Source organism: Myodes glareolus, chromosome 25 (assembly GCF_982192425.1).
Source record: "Myodes glareolus chromosome 25, mMyoGla1.1, whole genome shotgun sequence".
Taxonomy (NCBI): domain Eukaryota; kingdom Metazoa; phylum Chordata; class Mammalia; order Rodentia; family Cricetidae; genus Myodes; species Myodes glareolus.
This window is the reverse complement of record NC_142050.1, coordinates 7,625,464-7,649,766: the sequence shown is the minus strand read 5'-3', so window position 1 is coordinate 7,649,766 and position 24,303 is coordinate 7,625,464. Positions and strand designations below refer to the sequence as shown.

At 41.6% G+C, this 24,303-nt stretch overlaps 1 protein-coding gene and 1 long non-coding RNA gene across 15 annotated transcripts in view; one reads left to right on the top strand and one right to left on the bottom strand.

Annotated features, from left to right (window-relative positions):
* Ica1 (islet cell autoantigen 1) overlaps positions 1-24,303 on the top strand; it is a 141,723-nt gene that overhangs the window by 35,915 nt on the left and 81,505 nt on the right. For all 12 annotated transcript variants that reach the window (XM_087901779.1, XM_087901774.1, XM_087901782.1 and 9 more), the window contains exon 6: positions 4,760-4,958. In XM_087901779.1, the coding sequence (XP_087757905.1) occupies positions 4,760-4,958 (199 nt within the window). The remainder of the gene's footprint in view (positions 1-4,759; positions 4,959-24,303) is intronic.
* Positions 1-24,303, bottom strand: part of LOC148117820 (uncharacterized) — a 91,989-nt gene that overhangs the window by 6,443 nt on the left and 61,243 nt on the right. Inside the window, exons 3-6 of one of the 3 annotated variants that reach the window (XR_015736678.1) lie at positions 7,610-8,019; positions 7,145-7,240; positions 6,592-6,768; positions 4,954-6,183 (exon numbers count right to left, since the gene is read on the bottom strand). This is a non-coding gene — a long non-coding RNA (uncharacterized LOC148117820). Of the gene's footprint in view, positions 1-4,953; positions 6,184-6,591; positions 6,769-7,144; positions 8,020-24,303 lie in introns of those variants that run through there. The other 2 variants (XR_015736676.1, XR_015736677.1) reach the window with 2 other exon arrangements.

The window sequence follows — 24,303 nt, the reverse complement described above, 5'->3', positions numbered from 1 at the left end:
TGTAGGCAGTGGTCAGAAATGAATGTAGCCATTTCTACCAGTTCTCTACCACAGTTTAAATTTTTTAAGAGTATTTTCTTATAAATCTTAGATTGCACATTTAATACTTAAAGACAGACAAATCAAAAAGAGAAAAATTCTAAAACTGGTAAATTATAACCCCTTACTACATAATTCTTTTGTGCATATGGCCTTGACCAGTCTTACAAGGATATCGATTACTGGAAAAACAGAGTAAATGCTCTTATGTTAAGCATGTACTACCACTGGATTTCAGAGGGAAAAAAAGTGGGCCCATATACAAAAATTAATATTTATTCAGGAAAAGAAATATCCAAATCCAGACCACTTTGAGAGTTCCTGTTATTAATCACATTGTTAATTATTCTATCCTATGCTGTTTGGTTGCAGTCTGGATGATTATGGACCAAAATGATCCCACAAAGTACAAATACAGCATCTTAAGTTAATGTATCTGTCTTGCTCTCTCTTTCTCTCTCTCATGCACACACACACACACACACACACACACACACACACACACACACACACACCGGTGAAAGCCATCAACAAAACAATGTAAATGATACTGGAAAATATCTACAGTAGACTAGCAAACTGCAGTCTACACTAACTTAATAAGGTGCAACCAGCTCCACAGTTTGGAAGGTGGCCTCTTACCCTCTTACACAGTGGCTTCGCTTTCCCAGCTGCTCACTGGTCACATGATATCCCACCTAGTTCTCCTATATGGAATTCTTCTGCGCTTGAATTCTTAGTTGAGTGAACATGATTTAGAGTATGCAAGAATGTTTCTGAAGATTTATTTTAATTGTGTGTGCACATGAGTGCAGATGATTGTAGAAGCCAGCAGAGGGTTCAGGTCTCCTGTAGCTAGATTTACAGGCAGTTATAAGCCATCTGACATGGGTCCTGAAAATTAAACTTGGGTCCTCTGCAAGAGCTCTACATAATCTTAATGGTTAAACCAACTTTCAGCCCACAGAATATGTTTTTTTAGCATAAACAGCACTATAACAGATAGTTTTTATATGTTATAGTGTATGCTGATAATTTAGTAAATTGATATTTAATTGAATAATGGTAATCTTTTTATATTTCAATGTTTGCATCTTTAAGAACAAAAACAAAAATGCAAAATTAAAACAAACAAAAAGCAACTCCACAGGATTTCTGGGCATGTTCTGATACACTCGAGCCCTCTGTTTTATTTTTCTTTTTAAGGATATTGGTTTTGTTAGAGTGTGTGTGTGTGTGTATGCATGCGCACGCACACACGCATGCATCCACATTGTGTGGGTGCCCACAGAAGTCTGAAGAAGGCATCCCAGTACCCTAGGAGCTGGAGTTACAGACAGTTCTAAGCTGCCCATCCTGGGCACTAGAAACAGGCCTTGGGTCTTCTGCAAGAACAGTACTCACTGTTAACCACACTTATCCAGGCTCTCTCTTTACTTTTTGCTGTTACCTACTAAAGGATAAATATTTTAAAGTAGCCCTTTAGTTATTTTATTAATTATTTCCACTGGGCAGATTTGCATAAAGGATTGGCCAGCCTTGCATTTTTAAGATTATTAAACGATTTTTTGTTGGTTTTATTGAGCTATATTTTTTCTCTGCTCCCCTCCCTTTCTCTCCCCTCCCCTTCAACCCTCTCCCATGATCCCCATGCTCTCAATTTACTCAAAAAAATCTTGTTTTTTTCCACTTCCCATGTAGATTGAATCCATGTAGATTGAATCCATGTATGTCTCTCTTAGAGTCCTTTGTTGTCTAGGTTCTCTGGGATTGTGAATTATAGGCTTGTTTTTTTTGGGGGGGGGTTGTTCGTTTGCTTGCTTGCTTGCTTGCTTGCTTGCTTGCTTGCTTGATGTCTAAAAGCCACTTATGGGTGAGGACATATGATATTTGTCTTTCTGAGTCTGGGTTACCTCACTCAATATGATGTTTTCTAGCTCCATACATTTGCCCGCAAATTTCAAGACGTCATTTTTTTTTTCTGCTGTGAAGTACTCCATTGTGTAAATGTACTACATCTTTTATATCCATTTTTTTGGTCAAGAGCATTTAGGTTGTTTCCAGGTTTTGGCTATGACAAATAATGCTAATACTTCTATAAACATAGTTGAGCGCATGTCCTTGTGGTATGATTGAGCATCCTTTGGGGTCTTGAGGAATGTTGTTTCCTAATTTTCTGAGAAATCACCATACTGATTTCCAAAGTGATTGTACCAATTTGTACTCCTACCAGCAATGGAGGAGTGGTCCCTTTACCCAACATGAAGGATGATAGTTTCAGGTAGTAAGAATGATATTTTTTCTTGGTCTAGATTCATTTTCCTATACTCCAGTGAGTGGATTTTCACCATCCTGATTCACATGGATCAGCTTTTGGCAGTGATTCTCAGCTTTTACTACAGTGCAGTTCCTCATGTTCTGGTGACCCCAAACCATAATATTATTTTCATTGCTACTTCATAACTGCAATTTTGCTACTGTTATGAATCGTAATATAAATATCTGATATGTAGGCTATCTGATACTGGTAGGTTGAGACCCCCAGGTTGAGAACCACTGGTTTATGGCATGTTGGCAGGGATGAGTGTTGGTGTGGATGTTTAGTATGCCTTTGTAGTTTCTAACATCATGTCGTTCTAACTTTAAAGATATTTGTATAATCTTCAACATTCCAAGGAGTCAAGAGTACTTTATTCAAAATACTCATTTTCAGCAAATGTGGGGAAATACACAAAATCTAAAGAAAGAGAAAAGGAGCAAGAGAGTGAGCAGCGCCCTCAGGCGGCCATCTGAGGACTGTTTATGTCTTCAGATAGAAGTCCTCCTGTTAGAAACCTGCACACCAGTGACTTGTTAGGCCTTTGCTTCTGCTACACATTCTATTGGATGAAAGGCAAGTAGTAAATTTAAACCAGTATAAAACACAAGCTTACCTCATGGCACAGTGACATAACTTTTTGAGAAGACTTCTGTTTTTTAGATTTATTTATTAATTCTGTATACAGTATTCTGCTTACATACATGACTGCACACCAGAAGAGGGCACTAGATTTCATTATAGATGGTTGTAAGCACTCTGTGGTTGCTGGGAATTGAACTCAGGACCTCTGGAAGAGCATCCATTGTTCTTAACCTCTGAGCCATCTCTCCAGATATCAAGGTAGAATAGAACGGGCCAGTTGCCACCATAGATGTGTTCAGCACTTAAATAATACACTACAGACAAAAGGAAACATGGAGAAAAATAGCAAAGGAGATTTTTTTCTTGAGGTCTATTCCAGATTTATCATTTCAGAGTGCTACATACGTGAGACATTGTAGATTCTGATGGATGTCAGGAGCTGTTTTCAGAACACCAACGTCATTATTCCCTTTGGTGGAGTAACTTGGTATGCGAATGGAAATTTTTGCACCTATGCCATGAAACTTCATAGAGAATGTTTTGCATGGCTGGAGAGGGGTCTCAGTGGCTAAGAGTGTGTGTTGCTCCTGCAGAAGCCTTGTTTGAGTCTCAGCACCACACAGGTGGCCCACAATCACCTACAGCTCCAGCTTGAGGGATCTGACATCTCTAGCCTCCAAGAGTGCCCATACAGACACACACGTGGATAATTAAAAAGAAAAATAAGCCTTTGACAAAAGAAAGAATATGTTTTCAAGGTTTGAGTCATCTGACATTGATTATTTGGCTTTGAATATGGGAGAGGAAGCATTTTGTACCCCAAATATTTTACCTTAAGTTAGGATATGCCTTCCTTTTTTAATTAATAAATAACAGTTTTTATGGCTTACTCTTGTAATAATTTTACACTGTACAGTGTACCTTCATTTCTGTTGTGATATTTGTTTGTTTACTGGCAATGCTTGGGATAGAACCCAGGCCTTTGCTAATGCTTGGCAAGTGTTTACCACTGAGCTGAAGCTCTGACCCTCCCTCCATCCCTCTTTTTCTCCCTCCCTCCTCCTTCCCTTCATTTCTTTTTTCTATCCCTCCCTCCTTCTTTCTGTCTCTCATTCTTTTAAGCCAGGATCTCAGGTAGCCCAGATCTTCTGAGACTAATCTTGAACTTCTGATCCTCCTGTTTTCTGCTGGGATTAAACCTGTGTCCTACTACCATACCTAGTTTTGTATTTTATTTTTGCGAAGATTGAACCATATAGCCTATCTGATAGTACTGATACACAATTGACCTTAGGAATTGTGCTCTTCTTCCCTGAGTCACTTTAAAAAATGCTTTGGTCAATGGGTCAGCTCTGCTTCTATTAGAGCAAACTGTAGGTGATCTGGCCTGTGAGGACCGATCAAAATGACCAAGTCAAGGACACCATAGTCATGCCTATCCCATCCCTCCTTATAGGGCCTAAACTTCAGGAACAGAAGAGACAGGGAGGAACCAGGAATGGAAATAGGAATGGTCAAGCCTTCACTGCCCTTCATTAATGTAGGATTGGTTTCAACCTCAAACAAAGACTGTACAGGCCTGGGGCCACCCAGCAAAACAAACAGTGCTTGCCGGTCCAATTCACTAAGAAAGAAAGGATTAGAATGTGATCAAGGTCTGGATGATTCCCAAATTCACACACATTTTAATTATTGTCTGCCCTGTCTGATGAAGCAACTGTGTTCTAGGTTCTTGGGTCTGTGATGAATGCAGAACACATTGGATTGGAACTGCTGCTGGTCTTCATTTCATAATTGTAGTTGTGCCCTCTGGTGCAGGTTGGCTCTGCGGAACCCTTTGTGTCGATTCCACCAAGAAGTGGAGACTTTTAGACATCGGGCCATCTCTGATACCTGGCTGACCGTGAACCGCATGGAGCAGTGCCGGATTGAATATAGAGGGGCCTTATTGTGGATGAAGGATGTGTCTCAGGAACTTGACCCAGACCTCTACAAACAAATGGAGAAGTTCAGGAAGGTAGGTTGTTCTCTGAAGGTTGTCAAAAGGGGCACCTGCTAGAAGGCAACCAAGTGTGATTTGAATCCCTCTGGTGAGGAAGACATAACTCAAACACACCAAGGATGCAATTAATCATTGCTGGCATTTTTTTAATGTGACAGAATACCAATTAATGTGATATATAATTCTCTAAGGAGAAGAGAAGAGACAGCTGGAAATGCTGGGATTTAGTAGCTGGTTTTAATTGAAGTCAGATTTTCATATAATGCACACTTTTTATAAGGTTGTCACTTGTAAATGCCTCCTCATGCGTAACTAAAAATCTAGGATAGCTCACACAGATCTAGACGGTGAGAACAGACTGTTTGGCAAGTCTTTTTAATTGCTAATTCATGTTGAAGTTTGTAAAATAAAAACATTCTGTCTGTGATCTCTCCAGAGACAGTGGGCTCTAGTTGTATGCTTCGTGAGAATGCCCCTAGCCTTCCCTGCTATTGACCTCTTCAGAAATTTCTCTGAGGAAAATAAGAGCCGAAGAGATGGATATTCTCTTAAACTCCCTTGGAATAACTGATGAGCAACCGAGGAATAATCTTCAGTTCCTTTTTCTAAACCCCACATTGTGTTAGTGCCTAGCCATTTGGAGCCGTTTGTCACGCAGGAACGCATCCTACCACTGGGTGGCAGTCGAACACTAGTATTTAATAAGCATGTGGCATGATTTTTGTTGTTGTATACAATGTTGGTAGTTCTTTGTCTGGGCGACTGGGTGTGTTTTAGGGTGTAAAAGAAAAAAAATCTGCCAGATGTTACGCTTGACATAATATTGTGTCAACTCCTTAGTCATTTCCACTGATCCATTGGTAATGAGAAATATTGCTTAAAAGGCTTAAATTCCTTTTAGGGACATCACTTTGGAACTGTGAGCCTGGAACCCTGGCTGCTTACCATGCTGGGGGTTAAGAAGTGTGGGAAGGGAGAGTTGGGAAGAGCTTCACGTGCTCAAGACAGTGGTCACCATATCTTGCCCTAGATCTTAGAGTGACAAATTCCTTTCAAAGTTAAACTTTCTCTCGGTTTGCAGTCCAGACTCCCTCCCTGTCGTGGGAGCCAGCATCATTTTCTCTCTGGTCTTTTGACTGTCAGCATCTGCCTTCTCAATAAGGCAGGCCAATGTCGCAGGCACAGGTGGGACTGGAAGGTTTTCATCAGTGTTGTAGATGTTGTAGAACTCATTCGTTTTCTAAAAGAGGAAAATCAGGCTTATGGTAGTAAATAAGTTAAATATTTATGGTTTGGCAACGAGATGCCCGTGAGCCCAGACTGTTGGGCCAGGTTGCTGACTTTGAAATTAGACCAGTCCTTTCTTTTGTCATTAGTTTGGGGATTGAGGAGAGTGGGGTGGAATGGGTAGAGAAAAGAAAGAATGAGAGAAAACAAAGCTGCCTCCAGGCCGCACGGCTGACACTGTTTGATTTAGTGTCAGCTTTTGCTTGCTGTTAGCCACACACACTTTTGCTTTTGAGGATGAGAAGGGTAACCATAGTAGGTAACTCACGGAAGGTGCAGACAAGGAGATAGAAGCCTGAACCCTTGAAAATACATACAGTTTGCCCACTCAGAGACAAAGAAAAGAACTCAAACAATATACCTGAAAGTGGCTACGGCGCTTTCATAGCGACACCTTGCCTGTGACCCATCCACTCAGGGAACAGTCTTGGGTGCCTCCAGCGTGACAGATAATGCAAGTAAACAGTTCCTCCGGGAGGCAGGAGACATTTGTGTGGATCTTTGTTTATTTGGTTTGTCTGCTAGGGGTGGTTGCTAGCTGTGGAATGGTGAAACAAAACCCAAGTCCTTCGTCATTTGGTTTGAACATTGGAACATTTCCCATCGTCTAATGCCCTCAATCTCTTGATTCTGGAAAATATGGGTGGTTTGGGTTTTTGGGTTTTTTTTTTTTTAATTCTTTGCCTTGCAGTAGTTGCTGAAGCTGTGCCTGCCGCCGTAATCCTGTGTGTGTGTGTGCTAGATTTAATTTAATAGCTGGATGTGGTGGACTTGGATTGGGAAAAGGAGTATTTTGTGAGAAAGACTATCTTCAAAAGTGTATTTAGACTGGAGCCTTCACAAGGACAGGGGAACACTTGGTTCTCTCTAGAGCCTAACCCCTGGGTCATCACCCAGCCCTGGTTAGCACTTACATGTCAAGTGGCAGGATTCTAAGCAGAGTTCAAGGTGCCAGAGTCAGCTCTCCTCAGATCACTCAGCATTCCCTCTCATGCAGGTGACCGCCGGTGCTTTGGAAATTGATAAATGCGATTGATGGTTCAGGTTAGAAGTAGGCACACCGAGGTGCGGCTTGCTGCTAACTCTCTAGCGTGTCAAGTTTTCTGTTCTGTGCAATGTATTTATAATTCACTCTATGTAGGCTTAAGGGTCTTGGTCCCAGTGGGAGTCCGCCTTAGAGTGTCTGTTTATCTCTCAGGAGTGTGCTACTGAGTGTGTTGCTAAGACCTTTGGGACAGTGACCCAGCCGTGCTCCAGGTGTGACCTCAAGGGTCCTGTCTCTCAGTGCCATCTCCTCCCCACATTTCAGCCAGTAAAGTCTGGACTTGAAGTTTGACTGAATTCATATATTCTGGAGAAGGAAAAGTTGTGATTCTTACCTCACGGTTATGGCCCCCTACTTGGAATTTTTTAGAATGCATTCATTCATTTATGATGGTTCATTCAACAAGTGATACTGAAGCCCAGTTACATGGCAGCTAGCACAGAGGAATACAGCATTGCACTAAGTCCTGTCTCATGCAGTCAGTTGAGCATAAAAAAAGTAAATCCAAAGCAGTTTCCCGAGTGGTCGTCTGAGGTGGAACACTACTAAAGATATACAAATTTAGACGGGGGATCCCAGATAAGTAGCACCCCACAGGAAACAGAAGAATGAACAGTTTGATGGTTCATGTTATCAACTTGACTTCTAGAATCACCTGGAAGCTGGGTCTCTGGGCTTAATTACATTAACTGATGTAGGAGGAGCCATCTCAGTTTTAGACAGTACCGTTTCATGGGTTGAGTCCTGGAGTAAATGAAAGAGGGAGGGTTGAGTGCATATATGAATCCATTGTTCCTTTCTGACTGTGACGGTGATAACGACCAGCTACTTCAAGCTCCTTCTGCCTCAACCTGCTGCCATATTAGACTGTACCCTGAACAATAAACTAAAACCCTTTCCCATTAGGTTATTTTTGTCAGAGTATATTCTCACAGAAACATTTTTTTAAAAAAAGACAAATAGGAGGGATCTAGATGGAGGAAGTGGGAGACAATGGAGCAGAGTTTCTAACTGAGGAGTCAACTTGGACAACAGTCCAAGGTAGAAGCAACATAGCATCTGTATCCAGGGCCCACATGAGGCTATTTGTGGAGACAGAGGTACCCACGCAATGGGGCAGCAGAGGGAAGCAGGACTAGAAAAGAAGGGGCGTCTATCAGGAGGGGCTGGAAGAGTGTTGAGAAGGGGATGGGTATAGCAAAATTTGTGTTCCCACCAGCTCAGTCAGATTTCATGATAGAACAGGGAGTACAAGAGTACAAACCAGATGAAACATGGCATGCCTGGGTCTCAGAGGGATGGAACGCAGAGAAAAACACACTGTTCTGACCTCTGGCAGACTCAGTAGAGCGTCACTCTAATTACAAAGCTGTTTATTATTTTTAGAAATAAGCAGAATAAACATAAATAAATGTCAAATTGGAAGTGAATTTTCACCTCCAGCCAAGACTCTTTTTTTCCAGCATTTCCCAAATATCAGGAAACTTTTCAAAAAGCGCAGTCATAGTGAAGAAGACAGACATGATGAATGAAAATTTAAAATTAAACAAAGCAAATGATCTGGCACCCTTTGTAGCACAGAGGCTGCGAACAGCTCTACACATCAACATTAGGAGTCTTTATTAAGTGTTTGTGTGGGGAGCTAAAGAGAGGAAATCCTGATCCTAGCCTTCTGGAAGAACCCTGCTAGTCATCTGCTCCTTGTCAAAATGATTGGGAGGAAGGAGATACCTGGAGAGTGAGGCCCTGGAGCCAGGCTGCAGGCTGAAGTGTAGGACTGATGGGTGGATTTCATGGGCGGGGCTAGTTGTCTGTGTGCAGTTGGAGGCTCCTCCTGACAGCATGATTCACCCTGGTACCACGAGGTATTTTATGAGCAAAGTTAATGTGTGATATATGTGCCCTTTGAAGGCAGAATAAAAGGGTATAATTTAAAAATAGAAGTCAGCTTCTCAGAGTAGATTACATCAGCTCAAGTTGTGAGCCCCAGCAGAACCTCTGAAGCCTGTGCCCTTGAGAGCTCCTGTGGTCAATTAAGTGTCTTGTTTTTCTTGAAAGTCAGAAATGGGATGGAGGGTAATTATTCTAAATGGAATAAAAGCTGTGTTGGGTGTAAGAAACTAGCTCTGAAGCCTCTGAAGAGATAGTATGGAAATGTAGACGTGGCATTTGTGGGGCTCTGCCTCTAAAGACAAAGACATGGGAACCAGGGTTATAAGCAGAGCCATTTACTAAATAGTTTAATGAAATCCTGCAGCATTTGTCTAGTGTTTGATCACAGTAATTCAAAGGATGTCTAAAAAGCATTCTAGGAACTCTAAGTGATATACGCTGGGATTCATAGGCCTGTCTGCCTCCGTTAGAAATACCATTAGGTTGTAGAGCCCGGTTGATCCTAATCATATCATCAAACAGCACAGTACAGTATGGCTTATTAACAAACATTGGCAATTGAACTAGGGAGAGCCATTGGTCAGTGATGACCTTCTGTCCTGGTGGTAAAGGTTTGAGTCGAAGAGTTTGGTCAACGACTAATAAAGAACGATATTGATAATAGATGGGGTTTTTTTTCTCCTGTGAACAAAGACTTGGGTTAATTAATTTGACAGTTTTATTAATTACTGCTGAAATCATTGGTTCTTGTCAGAGGTCAGGCTCTTTTAGCAATTGAGGGCAGTTCCCAGGGGAGTTGAAGCCTCTTAATATTACAGGATTGCCACCCCCTCCCTGCCCTGTGATAGAGACCTTCAGTTTTCACCTTGCATTACTGCTCTCTGGATTAAACTGGTTCCTGCTTCAATTCAATGCCTGACTAGGTCTGGCATCAACAATCTGGGTTGAGCACATAGGTAATATTTTGTTTGATTTGTACTGTAGGACAATGTTAAGTATCTAAGCAGAATTTAACCCTCCTGGGCTTTTCTTAGTTCTGGTATCAAAAGAGGAAGGGAACTGGTTCCATTGTCTCTTCTGGTTTTGCTCATTCTAGAATTCCGTATATGGGTTGAGCCCTTTTATGAGGTGAGGTGAAAATTCCTTTTATAAAGTTAATACTCCTTTAAATGTATCTGTTTCATAGTTGTTGCTGTTTATTGGTTGGTTTTCAGTGTGTGCCTGTGTTTGTTTTGTTTTGGATGTTTAACTGGAGCTCTTGTTATTTGTGGGCCCCAAGCATTTTGCATCTTGCTGCCAAAATGCCATAGGAAAAGCCTGCCATTTTCATATGGCACAGCTTGGAAGGGAACTAATAATTATAGCCTTGCTTGCAACTCTGACTTTCATGAGATGAGGCCTTGAGGCCTTGAGTGTCTTTATTGATTTTTCTCCGGCAGAACTTGGTAAATACCAAAAATCTGCTTGAGGGCTGCACTAAGACTGTTTAGACTAAGGCCCTAAGAGATAAGTCTGGCAGAGCTGGTGGCTGTACCACAGCTGCTTCTCCTGACTAAACTTTGGGGGGGGGGGGGTGGAGGGTGGAGCCTCTGTCTGAGTCAGGCTCCTGTTCCCAGCACTGCTTGCATGGTGTGCAGACACTTGGGTCTAAGTCTGATTTTGCGTCTATTCAATGCAATCACCAGACTTCCTCCCTCTGTAACACTGTTTTCCTCTAAGTTCTAAGGCTCTGGAACTCATCTGTGAAGACGTATAGCCACAGGGAGGAGCAGTCACTCACTTTGTAGTATTTGCCTTGCACCTCAAGGACAGTCTCATCCTGTTGAGTCTGCTTACCTCTGTTGCTGAGACTTTTAATCTTAGATGCTGGGGAAAAAAATCACAAGATCTCTCTTCTAATTCTTGGCCTTCAGAGTCTTTGGTGTTTATGAGCTGATAAAACTCATCACGTACAGATAACTGTTTCTTCTGCAAGGGTCAGCAACCTGTGCCTACAGCCCAGCCACCTACGGTTGAGGTAACACTGGGAGCGGCTGTTGTTGATACATACCTTTGCTCCGTGTGGTCCTCACTGTCTACAGCTGATTTCCAGTGCCATGGCAGAGTGGAGTAACCACAACACAGGCGGGAGGCCTGCCAACCCAGAACCCAGCAGCGCGTCTTGCCCCCCACAACCGCTGACAGATGTGTTACAGCCATGGTAGGCGCAGGCCGAGATTAAGAACTTGATTATGTTAGCTTTTTAATTGGGATCAAAACACATATATTTTAGCGTCTTATCCAGGTCTCTTTGAGCATTATTCTTTCGGGCAGATACCCAGGGGTTGTTGGCTCATGTGGTAGTGCTGGTTTCAGTTTTCTCGGAGGGCCTCCTGTGCTGTTCATGATAAGAAGTTTTGCATTAGGAAGTTGGCTGGCTCTCTATTTTCTTTCTCTTGTGCAATATTCAACTATCCTTAAAACAATAGTTCATACAAACGCAGAGGTGTATCTGGTTGTTACATATGATGTTTTATAACAGTGCAGCCTTAACCCCTGAAGTTCCTAATTCTATAAATGACTGATCTGTGTTACAAAGAATCATTAGAGCATGAGAAGAGCTAGGACCTAGGAGATGCTGCTAAGTAGCATACAGCTCCCTTAGTTCTGTGTAACATGTAGGGCCCTGCTTGTTTGTGTTTTCTGTCCCCGCCTGGTACCCTACAGCCAGCAGGCCCCAGAGAAAATCAACCACACTGAAATCTCTGTAAGTTATAAAGCTGATTGGCCCGTTAGCTCAGGCTTTTTACTGACTAACTCTCACATCTTGATTAACCCACTTTTCTGATCTATGTTAGCCATGTGGCTCAGTACCTTTTTCAGTGGGGCAGCTTACATCCTGCTGCTTCAGTGATCTGGGCAGGAGTGGGAGGAATCAACTTCCTCCTCCCCAGAATTCTCCTGCTCTCCTTGCATCATTTCCACTTCCTGTCTGGTTTTCCCACCTACACCTCCTGCCTGGCCAATCAGCGTTTATTTAAAACATGATTGACAGAATACAGACAATTCTCCTGCACCAGTTCTGGCCCTACTCCATTTTTTCTTTTTGTTTCTGAGTATTTTAGCTGTCATATATTCATTGCATGTGGTACTTTGTTTTATAAGGCATTTTAATATATAAGGTACTTTGAGCATATACTCCCAACCCCCCCCCTTTTCTTCTCCTTTCCCCTCCCATTGGTTCCCTTTGTAACCGTGTGTAATTTCACTTCTACTTCTGTGTCTTATCCTATACATTCACAATTGTATCTATAGAAAATATAGGATCTAAAAATGAGAGGAAACATGTTTGCCTTTCTGATGCTGTGTGGTTATTTTTTTATACGCGATATATAACCAAAATCAACGGCAGAGGTCCATTTCAGTGTCTGGGACCTTAAGGACATTGAAGCTTGCAGAGAAAGCTGACACTGTATGGGAACCAAAAGCAGCTCATACTTGGCCCTCACTCACGAACAAAAGAAGGAAAACACAAAAGTATGCAATTAAAGTTTTCCTTGAAGATGCCCATGTTTATGAGATGTTTATCTCCTCTAGGACGATGCTTAGAAACTGTGTCTCAGTCATTGACATTGCTAAGAGATTTTTCTCCAAGTGCAGACAGAGCAACAACATGTATGTCTTCTAAAGCATTCCAGGAAGGAAAGTTTGCCCCAGATGACAGACGTGGAAGTGCATCTCCAAACCCCATTCTTTTGTTTCACCCAATCTTCATGAAATTGTCTGCTAATCAGCGTGATTTCATGGGAGACAAGGATAGTGCTGTGGACAGTGTGGCGGGAAGAAAACAGAATGCATGTCTTGTTGGATAGGTCTGCAGAGAGCTGCAGATTGTGTGAAATTGTAAGCTGGGAGATGATGGTCGTCAAATTACCTAGTCCTTGGCTGAAAAATATCTGTCTTTGTTATCATATGATAGACACAATACACTGGGCTTGGCTTTTTATTTAGCAAACATACAGTACAATCTTTGTGTCTGGCACTATTCCAAGTCATTTGTTCATATAAACTTACTTAATCCTGCTAATCAACAAATCAAGAGGATATAATTATTATCAACATTTTGCAAATGGGGAGACAGGCACACCGAGGAAGGAACCTAGTTAAGGCTATCTGAATTGCCTCAGGACCTTGGCACACTGACTGCACTCTTTGAGGTGCACAGAATCATGATGCCTCATATTTACATGGTAAATTACTTTGGAAGTAATCCAGATGTTACCCCACTTTATAGACATAGAAACGTCCAGGCTTGGAGGGTGGAGGGTTAAGAACCTGACTGTGGTCCCAAACACTGTTTAGTCTCTTCATTTACAGAACACAATAACAAGTTGAAATCCAGGGGTACCATGGCTCCTTAGCCTCAAACTCGAAAACCCATTCTCTTCGGACAGAATGCTGAACGAAGTCCTGAGCTCACTAGCCACGCTAAGCCCCCCCTCTCAGCCTGTGGCTCCCACACAGGATGACAGGATTCCAGAGGATGATTTCGAAGAGGCACTTAGCACACTGCAGTGCATGTGCTCCGTGCACAGTGGCCGTTTTGATATTCACTGTGTTTATTACTGCCTCTCCAAGAAAAAAGTGTTGACATCCAGTGAAACATGCTAAATAAACCTCCTGAGTAAGGAGGGGTCTGGCTGGAAGGGACCACAGTCTTGGCTTGTTCCCTCCACATGCACTAGAAGAACGCTACTTTGTATTACAGACTGACTGGTGAACTTGTCAGATAAGAGTTTCGTGGCACCCCTACACCTTTTTCCAACATAAGGTCCAAGGGATTCTTGAAGTGCTGACCCCAAAGTTTCCTTCCTGCTTGTCCACCTCGAGCTGCTGGTGTTTTTAATTGTCCTTTGCTGCAGTGTGAACAGCAACCTATCTTGGTGTGTTTGTTCCTCTTTGCAACCTGCTTTCCAGTGGATGAAGTCTTTGGGAAAAGTGGCAGTTGAGTATAACTCTGCATTTACCCGTGGTTTAGCTCAGAAATTAAACAGCACTGTCTGTGCCTTTCCCCCGATACACCTTCACAGCTTTTTATTATTTCTGCTTTTAGTCAGATTTCTTAGCAAGAATAATTTAAATTTAAGCAAACAAATGTTCATGGTGTGTTTACATCTTTAAAAGTTTTAGGATATTTTTGGACGAATCGAGTAAACATATTTACACACATCCCCAAAATAACAAGGCCATTTAAGTACATTTCTGTCGCATCCTGTTCTGGTTCCCAGGCTGGAGGTTCATTTTCCGCTGCTGGCAACAATTAGCCACATGCAGGTCTCCAGTCTCGAATTATTCTACGTCGAAAGTATTTGTTGGCTTGGTTCCCTCCTCATCCTCACTGCCGTTGCTGGAGCAGAGTCTTCCTCAGCATGGAGGTCTGTAATGGACTGCCACCCTCCACAGAAATGATGGTCCTGATTCCGCAGCCTAAGGCTGACTGTGTCATGGTACTGGATGAAAACATCCTCTGCCTCTCACTTCAGCCATCTTCAAGTCCAGACTCACAGCATGTGCGGACTAACCACCCCCTTTCCACCAGCTTTCCTCTGGGAGAATACTCCTGCCACCTGCCTGTTACTTGCACATGCTAGGTATGCATGAAATACGAAGCCTTGCTAGAAAGCTTCCCCATATTCTTCAACAGCCTTCCTAATACAGTCCTTTCTCCCGCCACCACCCCCGAGATTCCCCCCTTATTCTTCTATTGTCCCTATAGAATTCTAATGCACCCTTTAAAGCCATAGTACCCTAAGGAGCCTTTGTTGACTTTGCAGTGTTCCCATTGTACTCTGCACGGCCTGTCGTGTCCAATGAGTAGTTATCAAATGAGCGAGTTGGTAAATGCATAGATTTGTTTCCTTGAAGACAGAAGCAGAAAACGACACATCTTGGAACCTCAACTGTATAATAAACAAATACAGCATGTGTCTGATATTTGCTTTACTGAAGGAAGATTATCCCTACCATTGGGTAAAAATGAAGCATTAATATTCAACCAAGGAGTCGTTTGATTGGAACAATCTGGAAGTTATCTACACATAGCAACTCACAAAAATAAAACTTCTGTTATCTAAGTTCTCTAAAAAAACATTTTGATATGGGCTGAAAAATAAGTGTATTTTATAAAACTGAAAGAGCTAATATAGTAAATATTTAAATTTATTTTTTAAGGTAGGAGCAAACACCAGCTTCCTTGAGGAGAAGTGTTGAATCTACACATAGAAAGTTTGTCTAATTGTCTGAGGTAAAAGCTTGCTTAACTCCCAAGTTTCAAGGTGAACTCTGAACACAGTGAACGAAGCATGTGCTCTTCTGTGATGATAGTTTTCCTTTCGCCAAACCGTATGGCTTTTCTTCCTAGGTAACATCTGCAAGCTGAGACTTTCATAGGTGACCATATGCAAACCTACAGACCGTACCCAATTAGAACCATCAGATTCTAGGTAGAAATGCTGTCAGTTACAGGGCCCATTTCATAAAAAGATCATCTCTTGGCCCCTCAGCAGCTGGAAGATTTTGGAGGAATTCACTAAGCCTGCATTTCCATCACATTGTGCTTTTGGCTGCAGGATCAGGGCTGCCTGGTGCTTGTGACAACTACCCCCAACCACAGTCTGTTCCTTTGGCCGCTTCTCTTTTGGAACCTCCTAAAGGAGGTGTCATCTTAGATTATAGATCACTGGAAAATCTCTGTGTTCCCGTGGTATGATTTTCTCCTTACTGTCTTCGGCTTGCCGACTTTTTCTCCAAGTCCGTCATGGCTGTACGCCCCACCACATCACCCTCCTTAGTCACCAGCTCAGATGTCGGCTAATCCTTTCATTTTCCATGATGAATTACTTGCAGTTTTTACCATCTTCTAGAATTCAGTACAGACGAAGACAGTTGTATCTGGATATGTTAACCTAGCATTTTTATTTTAAAGCTGGTACGTTTTAGGGATCTACCACCTATTATTTACGTTTGTTATTTTAATGATGATTTATTTTGATACATGAAATAGAATGTGGGCTTTATTTAACCTCAAGTAGGAACAGTAAATCTACTATGCCCTCAATACCAATAGCTTTACAGAACTGCAAGCTGCTTTTGTTCAAGTCAAACAGCGTTTTCTCGGATCCCATTATTCATAGAACTTCCGGAGACAGGAGAAATAATGGTGCAATGTATGCAGGGTGTCACTCTCGAGTCCAGCTGGATTTACAAGTGACTACAGAGAGTCACTATTCCAGAAAGATCTATAGCATGATTGCTGCTTTAAAAAAAAAAAAAAAGAAAACATTATTTTCTCTGTTAGACTGTCATAGAGGAACGATGAACAGTTTTAAATGGTACTTCTTTTAAATGATTGAATTATTATTTGCTAACTCTCAGCAAAGCCTTCCCAGTGAGATTTATGCAAGTAGCACCAACCCTGAAATGGAGTTATGACGGTTTTGCAGTTTTCTTTGTCTGCCAGTAACTTTTGGAATCCTATGTGTCTGAAGTCCTAAGTCTATCAGGGCACTTTGATTTAATCTACCAAAAAAACAACTGAGTAGAAAACTGGTATTTTTCTTTCCATAAACTGGGGTTTCTTTTAAAAAAGATGCTGAATGATTGCTTGGTTCTAATACACCGCTGACAGGGGTATGAGAGGGTGGGAAGCCAGACTTTCCATTTATATCCTGGTTATGCCTTTGAGCATAAAGTTTTCAGAAGTTCCCAGTATAATAAAATTATCACAACTGTAAAATTCTGCTTCCCCTTCAGCAGTTAGCCCAGACTTGACTGTAAAAACAAAATGAAGGAAGATCTCTGATAGGGGTCCACAAGTCCAAATGGGCCAGTGCTGTATGCTCTTGAGCAACCCTGAAAGAAGCAAGCCCTCAGAGCCCTTCATTATAAATCTGAAATAAAAGCACCATGTTCATTAATTGAGCTATGTTGTTAACACCCAGTGAAATATGACCTTAGGAATTGGGACACTTCACAATTGAATGGTTTTGTCTGTTCAAACCACCACTCTAACGGCGAATCAATCCCACACCAGTTATGTTTTAAGGGGTTATTTATTTTGGGGGGTAAAACTTACATACACCATAAACCGTCAGGAAGGGAGCCTAGTCGCTGGAGCAGGAGCCGGAACCAAGAGGCCTGAGCCGAGACTTGCAGCTCTTTTTAAAAGAGAAATATACCACGCCCCAGTGGGCTGGTATTTCAGCAGCTATTGACTGACGGAGCGGAAGGCGCTCCCGCAGCACCGTGGGCTCGTGCTTCAGCGACTATTGGCTGAAGCAGCGGAAGATACTCCCACAGCACCTCCCCCTTTTGTTTAAGTAAGAGAGTTCTAAGTCTACTACGAAATTATATACAGTAAGTACAAACCTACACAATTATATACAATAAGTACAAATATCCTATTCTAACTAGCTAAAGTCTTGTATAATAAATAACTTGGCCAAGTCATGAGAGGAAAGTAGCTACATTTATCTAGTCTTCAACCCCATAGAAGATCCGAGAAGGGAAATAATGTTACCTGAGTAATTAGGAAGTGCAATCAAAGAACTTCCAAAACATGCAACAAATCACAGAGACAACTGGCTACCTGGGCAATCACCAAAGACCTGTTTGCAGCATTGACTAAGGCATAGAATTACTGACAGATTATTTTTAACAGGCAAGAGATTTTTCAAAACCATCTTACCCTGTCTTGGCAAGATTTAACACTTCTGTTTATCCATTTCCGGATTTTATCCATTTCCGGGTTTTAACAGGCAAGAGATTTTTCAAAACTGTCTTACCCTGTCTTGGCAAGATTTAACAGTTCTGTTTATCCATTTCCGGATACCGTGTATTTGTCAGTAGTTGAGGTATGGGCAGTTCCTTACCCAGAGGCCAGTTTTGTCAAGAAGACAAGCTCCAAGTGGAGTGTCTTTGGTGCTCAACAATCTCTTGGGAATAGGTCGGTGTTGCCAGGAGTGATTGTGTCTCACTACACAGAACTCTAAGATTAAATTAAATGCCATTTTCTACAGCTCTTCGAAGAGGTTGAAGACTATTTATATATAATCTCTATGTATCTAAAGAACCTGATTAGTCTAACCATAAATATGACAGACATAGATGACTATTGATCTACAATTCTTAACATATATCTAACGTAAAGACTAAGAGAATAAACAACTGTGCAATAAATGAGGACAATGACCTCCAAATGTAAACAATAAATATCAATACATAAACAATATATGAGTATCTTAATCAGAGGTAGAAATGTACACTGCATTATGGTATACATTTATCAATACAATATATATCAATACATAAAAAATGTTTTAAACAGGTAGAAGCATGCATACATACAATATTCAATATATGCTGATGTAATTATCTATAAACAATAACTCACAAATACCATTATTATCTATCCAATTATCTCCTTTTTTTTCAAAAGATCCCTGAGCTTATAAAATTTCTTTCCCAACTCTCAACCGTATAGTAATTATAATCAATCCCTAAATATTGTTCCTAAACCTGAGGACAAACTTTTCCTGAGAGAGGGGACATCGTCCTCTAGAATTACTTCCAGCTGTCATGGGGGTATGGTTGTTTCTGGAGGGTCCTGTGAAACTAAAATGATGGTGTGAAATAATGAAGATAATTCTTAAATAGGGAAATTGAAGAGAAGCTAGCAGAGGAAAATATATTTTACTCAAATATTTAAATGGTGGGTATTTTTATTTAAAGTCCTTTCCCATTTAAATTTCTCCATGTTAAATTCAAGAGAGGCAGATGCAGGAATAGCTCATAGCCCTGATGCCTCCACGGCTGGAATCACTTTGAGGGATGACAGAAGAGGAGCAGATATAAGAACAAGGCTGAGGTGAGGGTTCACAAAATGCCTTTCAACTTATGTGCCATGTGTTGCTTATTAAAGTAATTTCTATGCAAAATAATGAGATTAATAAGATTAAAGAACAGATAAGATTTGGTAAAGGAGAGAATAACAGAAACTCACTTAAGTTGGCAAATATTGGAAATTGTTTATTTGGTTTGGTTATTAATAACAATAAGGGAAGAGAGAGGACAGGCTGTGGGGGCAGATAGAGAACCTGGGTCGCACGGTGATGTCATGTGCACAGCTGGAGGGAGGAGGTGGAGGGTGAGGTCATTTTTGAAAGCCATCGGCAGGGAGAGCCATGTGAGGAGGTTAAGTCACTTGGGGAAGAAAGGATCAAAAAAGCAGCGCCTGCGGGGAACCCTCTGAAACTGGCGAGGGTGGTGGGAACCGGGCTTCTGAAAGCCTTCTGTGTTCTAGGGGCCCTCAGTACGCTAGCTCATACTTATTCTGAAAGGGGGAAGGTGAGAAAGTAAAAAACGGATGTTCCCCACGTCGTTCCAGTTTTTTTCCTGGAATGAACATATTCTGTGTTGTGTACCAGTGAAGACACAGAGACAGCCTTGCCCAGGAAAGGGCTGAAAGGCACTGGGGTGGAGGGCCTGGCAGGTACCGCCGTCTCACACAGCTTCCATAGTCTTTCCTACAGGGTGTGTGTTCACGTGTGTGTGTTCATGTGTGCATGTGTGTTCACCTGTGTGTGTTTACTTGTGTGTATTCACGTGTGTGTTCACCTGTGTGGTATATGTTCACGTGTGTGTTCACGTGTGTACTGTGTTCGTGTGTGTTCACGTGTGTCTGCGTGCACATAACTGTGCATGCATGCGGAGGCCTGTGATTAATGTTGGTATCTTTCTTGATCACCCCCCACCATACATCGTAAAGCAGAGTCTTTCTCTGGATGCCAGCTCAGCTTTGGGGAGTCCCTGTCTATGCCTCCTGTGACGAGGATTCCCAGTGGGCCACACAACTGCCCAGCTTTTATGTGGGTTCTGAGATCTGAACCCCAGTCTTCAGGCTTCTACGCTGGCCCAGCTGGACCATCTCCTCAGCTTCTACTCTGTTCTCCACTCTGACAGTTCTCTCTGGTAGTCTCCAGGCCTTATATCCTAAACCCAGAGTATTTGTACACCTGTGAGCCCTAATTTTGTCAGTAACATTTTTTGAGAAGCAGTGTCAGCTGCCATAAACCCAGCCATCTCTCTTTAGCTCCACAGTGTTCATTTAGTACTAGGTTAAATTTTAAGATTCTCATTAATTTCTCTTCATGCTCAAGTTTTTTTTAAAAAAAAAATTGAAATACATGTGGATTCCAAACAGGCATCTTTCTGCATGCATGTTCTAGTCTAACTTCATCTGATCATGTGTACATGTCAGTGTAAGACCCACGAGAAGGCATAAGGGCCTGTCTCTTGGCCTCCAGGGTTTCCTCAGACAGTGCAGAAGACTTAGCTTTCACTAGAATTTTATCATGGCTGCCGCAAATCAAATGTTGAGACAAAGGCGCTGAGAGCATCTTTAATTTGAAAGGTTTCCATATCTTCTTCGTCCAGGCTGTGCCTGACTGCATCCTGAACCTCCTTCTCTAGGTCCTGCCAGGAAAAGCCAATGATTCGTAAATTGAAGCTATGTCAGCTAAAGTTTTTATTGGTGCTTATTATCCAAGACCCCGTCTGTTTTTAATTCTCTGTAGAAAGAACCAGCTTTTCTCTCTCTTTTTTTTTCTTTCTTAAAAACAAGTCTTCTCTTTAAAAATAAAAGGTAACAACTAACAGTTGTGAAGCCAGGCAATGGGTTCACAGGCATCCTGGGCTATGGACTCCCTCTTTCTGCTTGATGCACTATGAGCTTTTAGGGTCAGTATCTTGGATTCCTCATGTGCTGCTTCTTTGTCCTTTCCTCTTTGTCCCTGTTCTTTAATTTCAGCAAGGAAACTATGTAAGTAAAGCATTGAGAAAATTGTGAGGCAAGTGTTTTGAAAATAAAAATAAAGATTTGATGGACCTTTTCCCTTCCTTCAATCTAGAAAATAAGAATAACTTGTTAGAATGTTAAACATAGGTTGTTCATTTTTTAATCTAAAGATGCATCTTTTTAGTAGCACAAAAGCACAGCAGATATTTAAACTCCACAATGAATAATATGATAGGTTTATGTAAGATAATTAACATATTTGAATTTTTTCCCAGCATAGGGTTTTTCTTAGCATTCTGCCTTATAGAGAGATGTAGCATCCATATGTACATAATACAGAATATTTCTAGCTAAATATTTGTAAAAATGCTCTTGAATTTAGCATACTGTTTCATATTCATTTCTTCATCAAGGCTGCATAGAAATTCAGCAAGGATGTGGTTTTTCTCTTCCAGAGACAAGAGCATTGGGCCACAGTGGTCTGACTTGTCCACGGCCACACAGCCATACTACATTTCCAGACCAGATGTTCTGCCCCAAAGCCAGTATTCCTCCCACCCCTTGTCCCCTGATTTCTTCATGATCCAAAGAGTAGGTCTGTGTGTGCAGTATTAGTTGCTGTGAAGGACAATGCTCCTGAGGGGAAGGCCAACCTGCTTTGTATTAGAGTAGTATCCATGCCTTCTTCCAGTGAGTTCTCTGTTCCCTGAACTCAGTGCTGTGACCCAAGAGCTGATTTTACCAGCACCCTTAACTTGAGATTTTTTTCTCATGAAGGCATTTATCAGTCGCTCAATATTCTGAACATCTAGCTACGTGTCTATATTGAACATTTAGCGTTTCTCTTCCACCTTGTCTTGCACATTTGAGGTGAAATGCCTTGTTTTAGAGTGTGGATTCCTTAGAGTCAGGTGTCTAGATCCTATAAAAGTAGCTTTCCACTTGATGCTCCAAACCCGGAAAGTGGTCAGAGACTGCTAGCTGGGAAAGTGAGGTCACAAAGGCAAGCTACTCGGCCTCAGATCTCGTGCACACTGGGTATGAAGGACCCAAGGTCAAACCTCTAATGAAAATATTTTACTGTTGAAGTCACAGGCCCCACAGCAAACAGCCACATAAAGAACAACTGTCTGTGGCTGCTCACGACTCAACTGACCCTTCGCTAAAGCGTCTCTGGCTGGCTGAGTTTAACAGACCCCTGAGAAGCAGATTGGAAATAGAGAATCCTGAGTCTCACTTAAGGATTCTGACTCAAGAGGCTTGGGGTGGAACCCAGAGATCGGATTTTTAAGAAGGTCCAGAGAAATTCCCTTGTTTGGCTCCATCCGCTACACTTTGAAAAAGCTTTTCCCAGGGACACATTATGAAACAACTAATGGCTGATCCAACAAAACTTAATTGTCCAACTACAAGACAACCATTTAATAAGACAAGTATCTGACTTCTTTTTGTTAAGTAAACATGACTTATACCAAAGTAGGAGGGGAAATCAACTAAATGACCTGACTTCTGAGATATAGAAGTGTGTCACTAGTAATTTGCTTATTGTTAACCATTGCATTAGCCCCAGAGTCTGGAGAATCGTATACCACACACACTCAAGTGTTCCATGTTAATAGTATTAACCATGTTAAATGAATCTTTCTTCTCTTAGCTATTTCCTCCCCAAACTAGTGTTTGCCACATTGGCTCAGAGAACTGCAAAAGCTCGGGCCAGTTACCATCTAGAACCCTCAGAAGCAGACAACTCCAGGAGCCCAGTCATTACCGGGCATTGCCCAGGAGCAGCATGGCGTGGCAGTGTTGGAAGTGCCTGCTAGATTGTGGTATGCACTTTTTCTCTGCTTTCTTCTCCATCAATGAGGTTTGTTGTTCAAAGTTGGCTAGTTCTCAAAGGATAAGATCCACTGAGATACAGCAGGTTTTACCACCAAGTCTGGAAAATATGTCTGTCTGCATCCAGCATGATTTTTAAGAAATGTTATCCTAACTTTGAGGTGATTTCTGTACCAATTTTAGGAACAAAATGTTTACTAATCTAAGAAAGAGTATGAGATGATCTAAAATCAGAAATTCGCATTTATGCTTGATAGTAGTGGACCACAACTTTAATTCTAGCAATTGTGAGGCAGAGACAGGCATATCTCTGTGAGTTCAAGGCCAGCCTGGTCTACAGTGTGAGTTCCAGGGCAGTCAGGTTTACATAAAGGAAACCCTGTCTCTAAAAACAAAAGAAGAAGAGGAGGAGGAGAAGAAAGTCTCATTTATTTCCAGCATGACATTTGTATGCCTATATGACTATCATAAATGAAGACAATCAGGAATATAGTTCCTTGTTATTTTTTTTAAAATATTCAACCATTTTTTTTTGAGACAAGGTTTCTATGTGTATCTCTGGCTGTCCTGGAACCATTTTTACTCAACCATTCTTAAACTGGGTAAAGGAAACTTTGTCGTTGAACGTAATAGTAGAAATGTTAACAAAATTAGCAAACACATCATTAAAAGCTTATTGCAAGCCAACTACACTTCTAAGCATTTCGTATGAACAGTTTACTAACATGTTCCAAGCAGGGATACAATTTCCTCTTCACAGAGAAGGTTTCGGAGCTTATGGGGTTTAACTTTCTCGGTGTGACACCGTTCAAATGTGGGAGGGCCAGGAAGGAATGGCTCTAAATTTACTAACATCACATGGTCACACACATCTTATTCTCTGGAACTAAGGCAGATTGTTTATAAGCATGGTAGATCTTTCTAGACTTGTCAATTCACTCAGGCTAAGAAGCCTCTCTTGTTTCAGTTTAAATGTTAAATCCACTCAAAGTTTGCCTTTATATTGGTGTTGTTTAAATGATTCCTTTGGGGCTGTTCTTCCAGAAATCTATTATCTTCTCCCCCTATCCTAGAAGTCTGCAAGTGTCCCTGAGGCCGCTCTGCCTCAGCAGGCTCCTTGCTTCTCTTGCTCCAGCATGACCACTCCACACCAGTACGGTATTCCCTGAAGCCCATGGCTAAAGTAAAGCTAAATCTCTTTCTCTCACACCAGCAGTGTTCTAGACACTTCAGCCGTCTTCCTTGATGAATCACCTTAGCAACAACTCACGTGGGTTTCAGTTTAGCCACCGGACCAGGGTGACTTCCAGGTGACTACACTCTTGGCCTCCTCTCTTTTCTCCACAGGACATCTGAGATCCTTTGGATTTACTACTTCTTTTTATTCTCCAAACCTCAAGGAAATAATAGGGAGCTGGGCTTTATTTTTCCTTACCCGCTGCACTGTTGGACTTCAATGTAGCTGA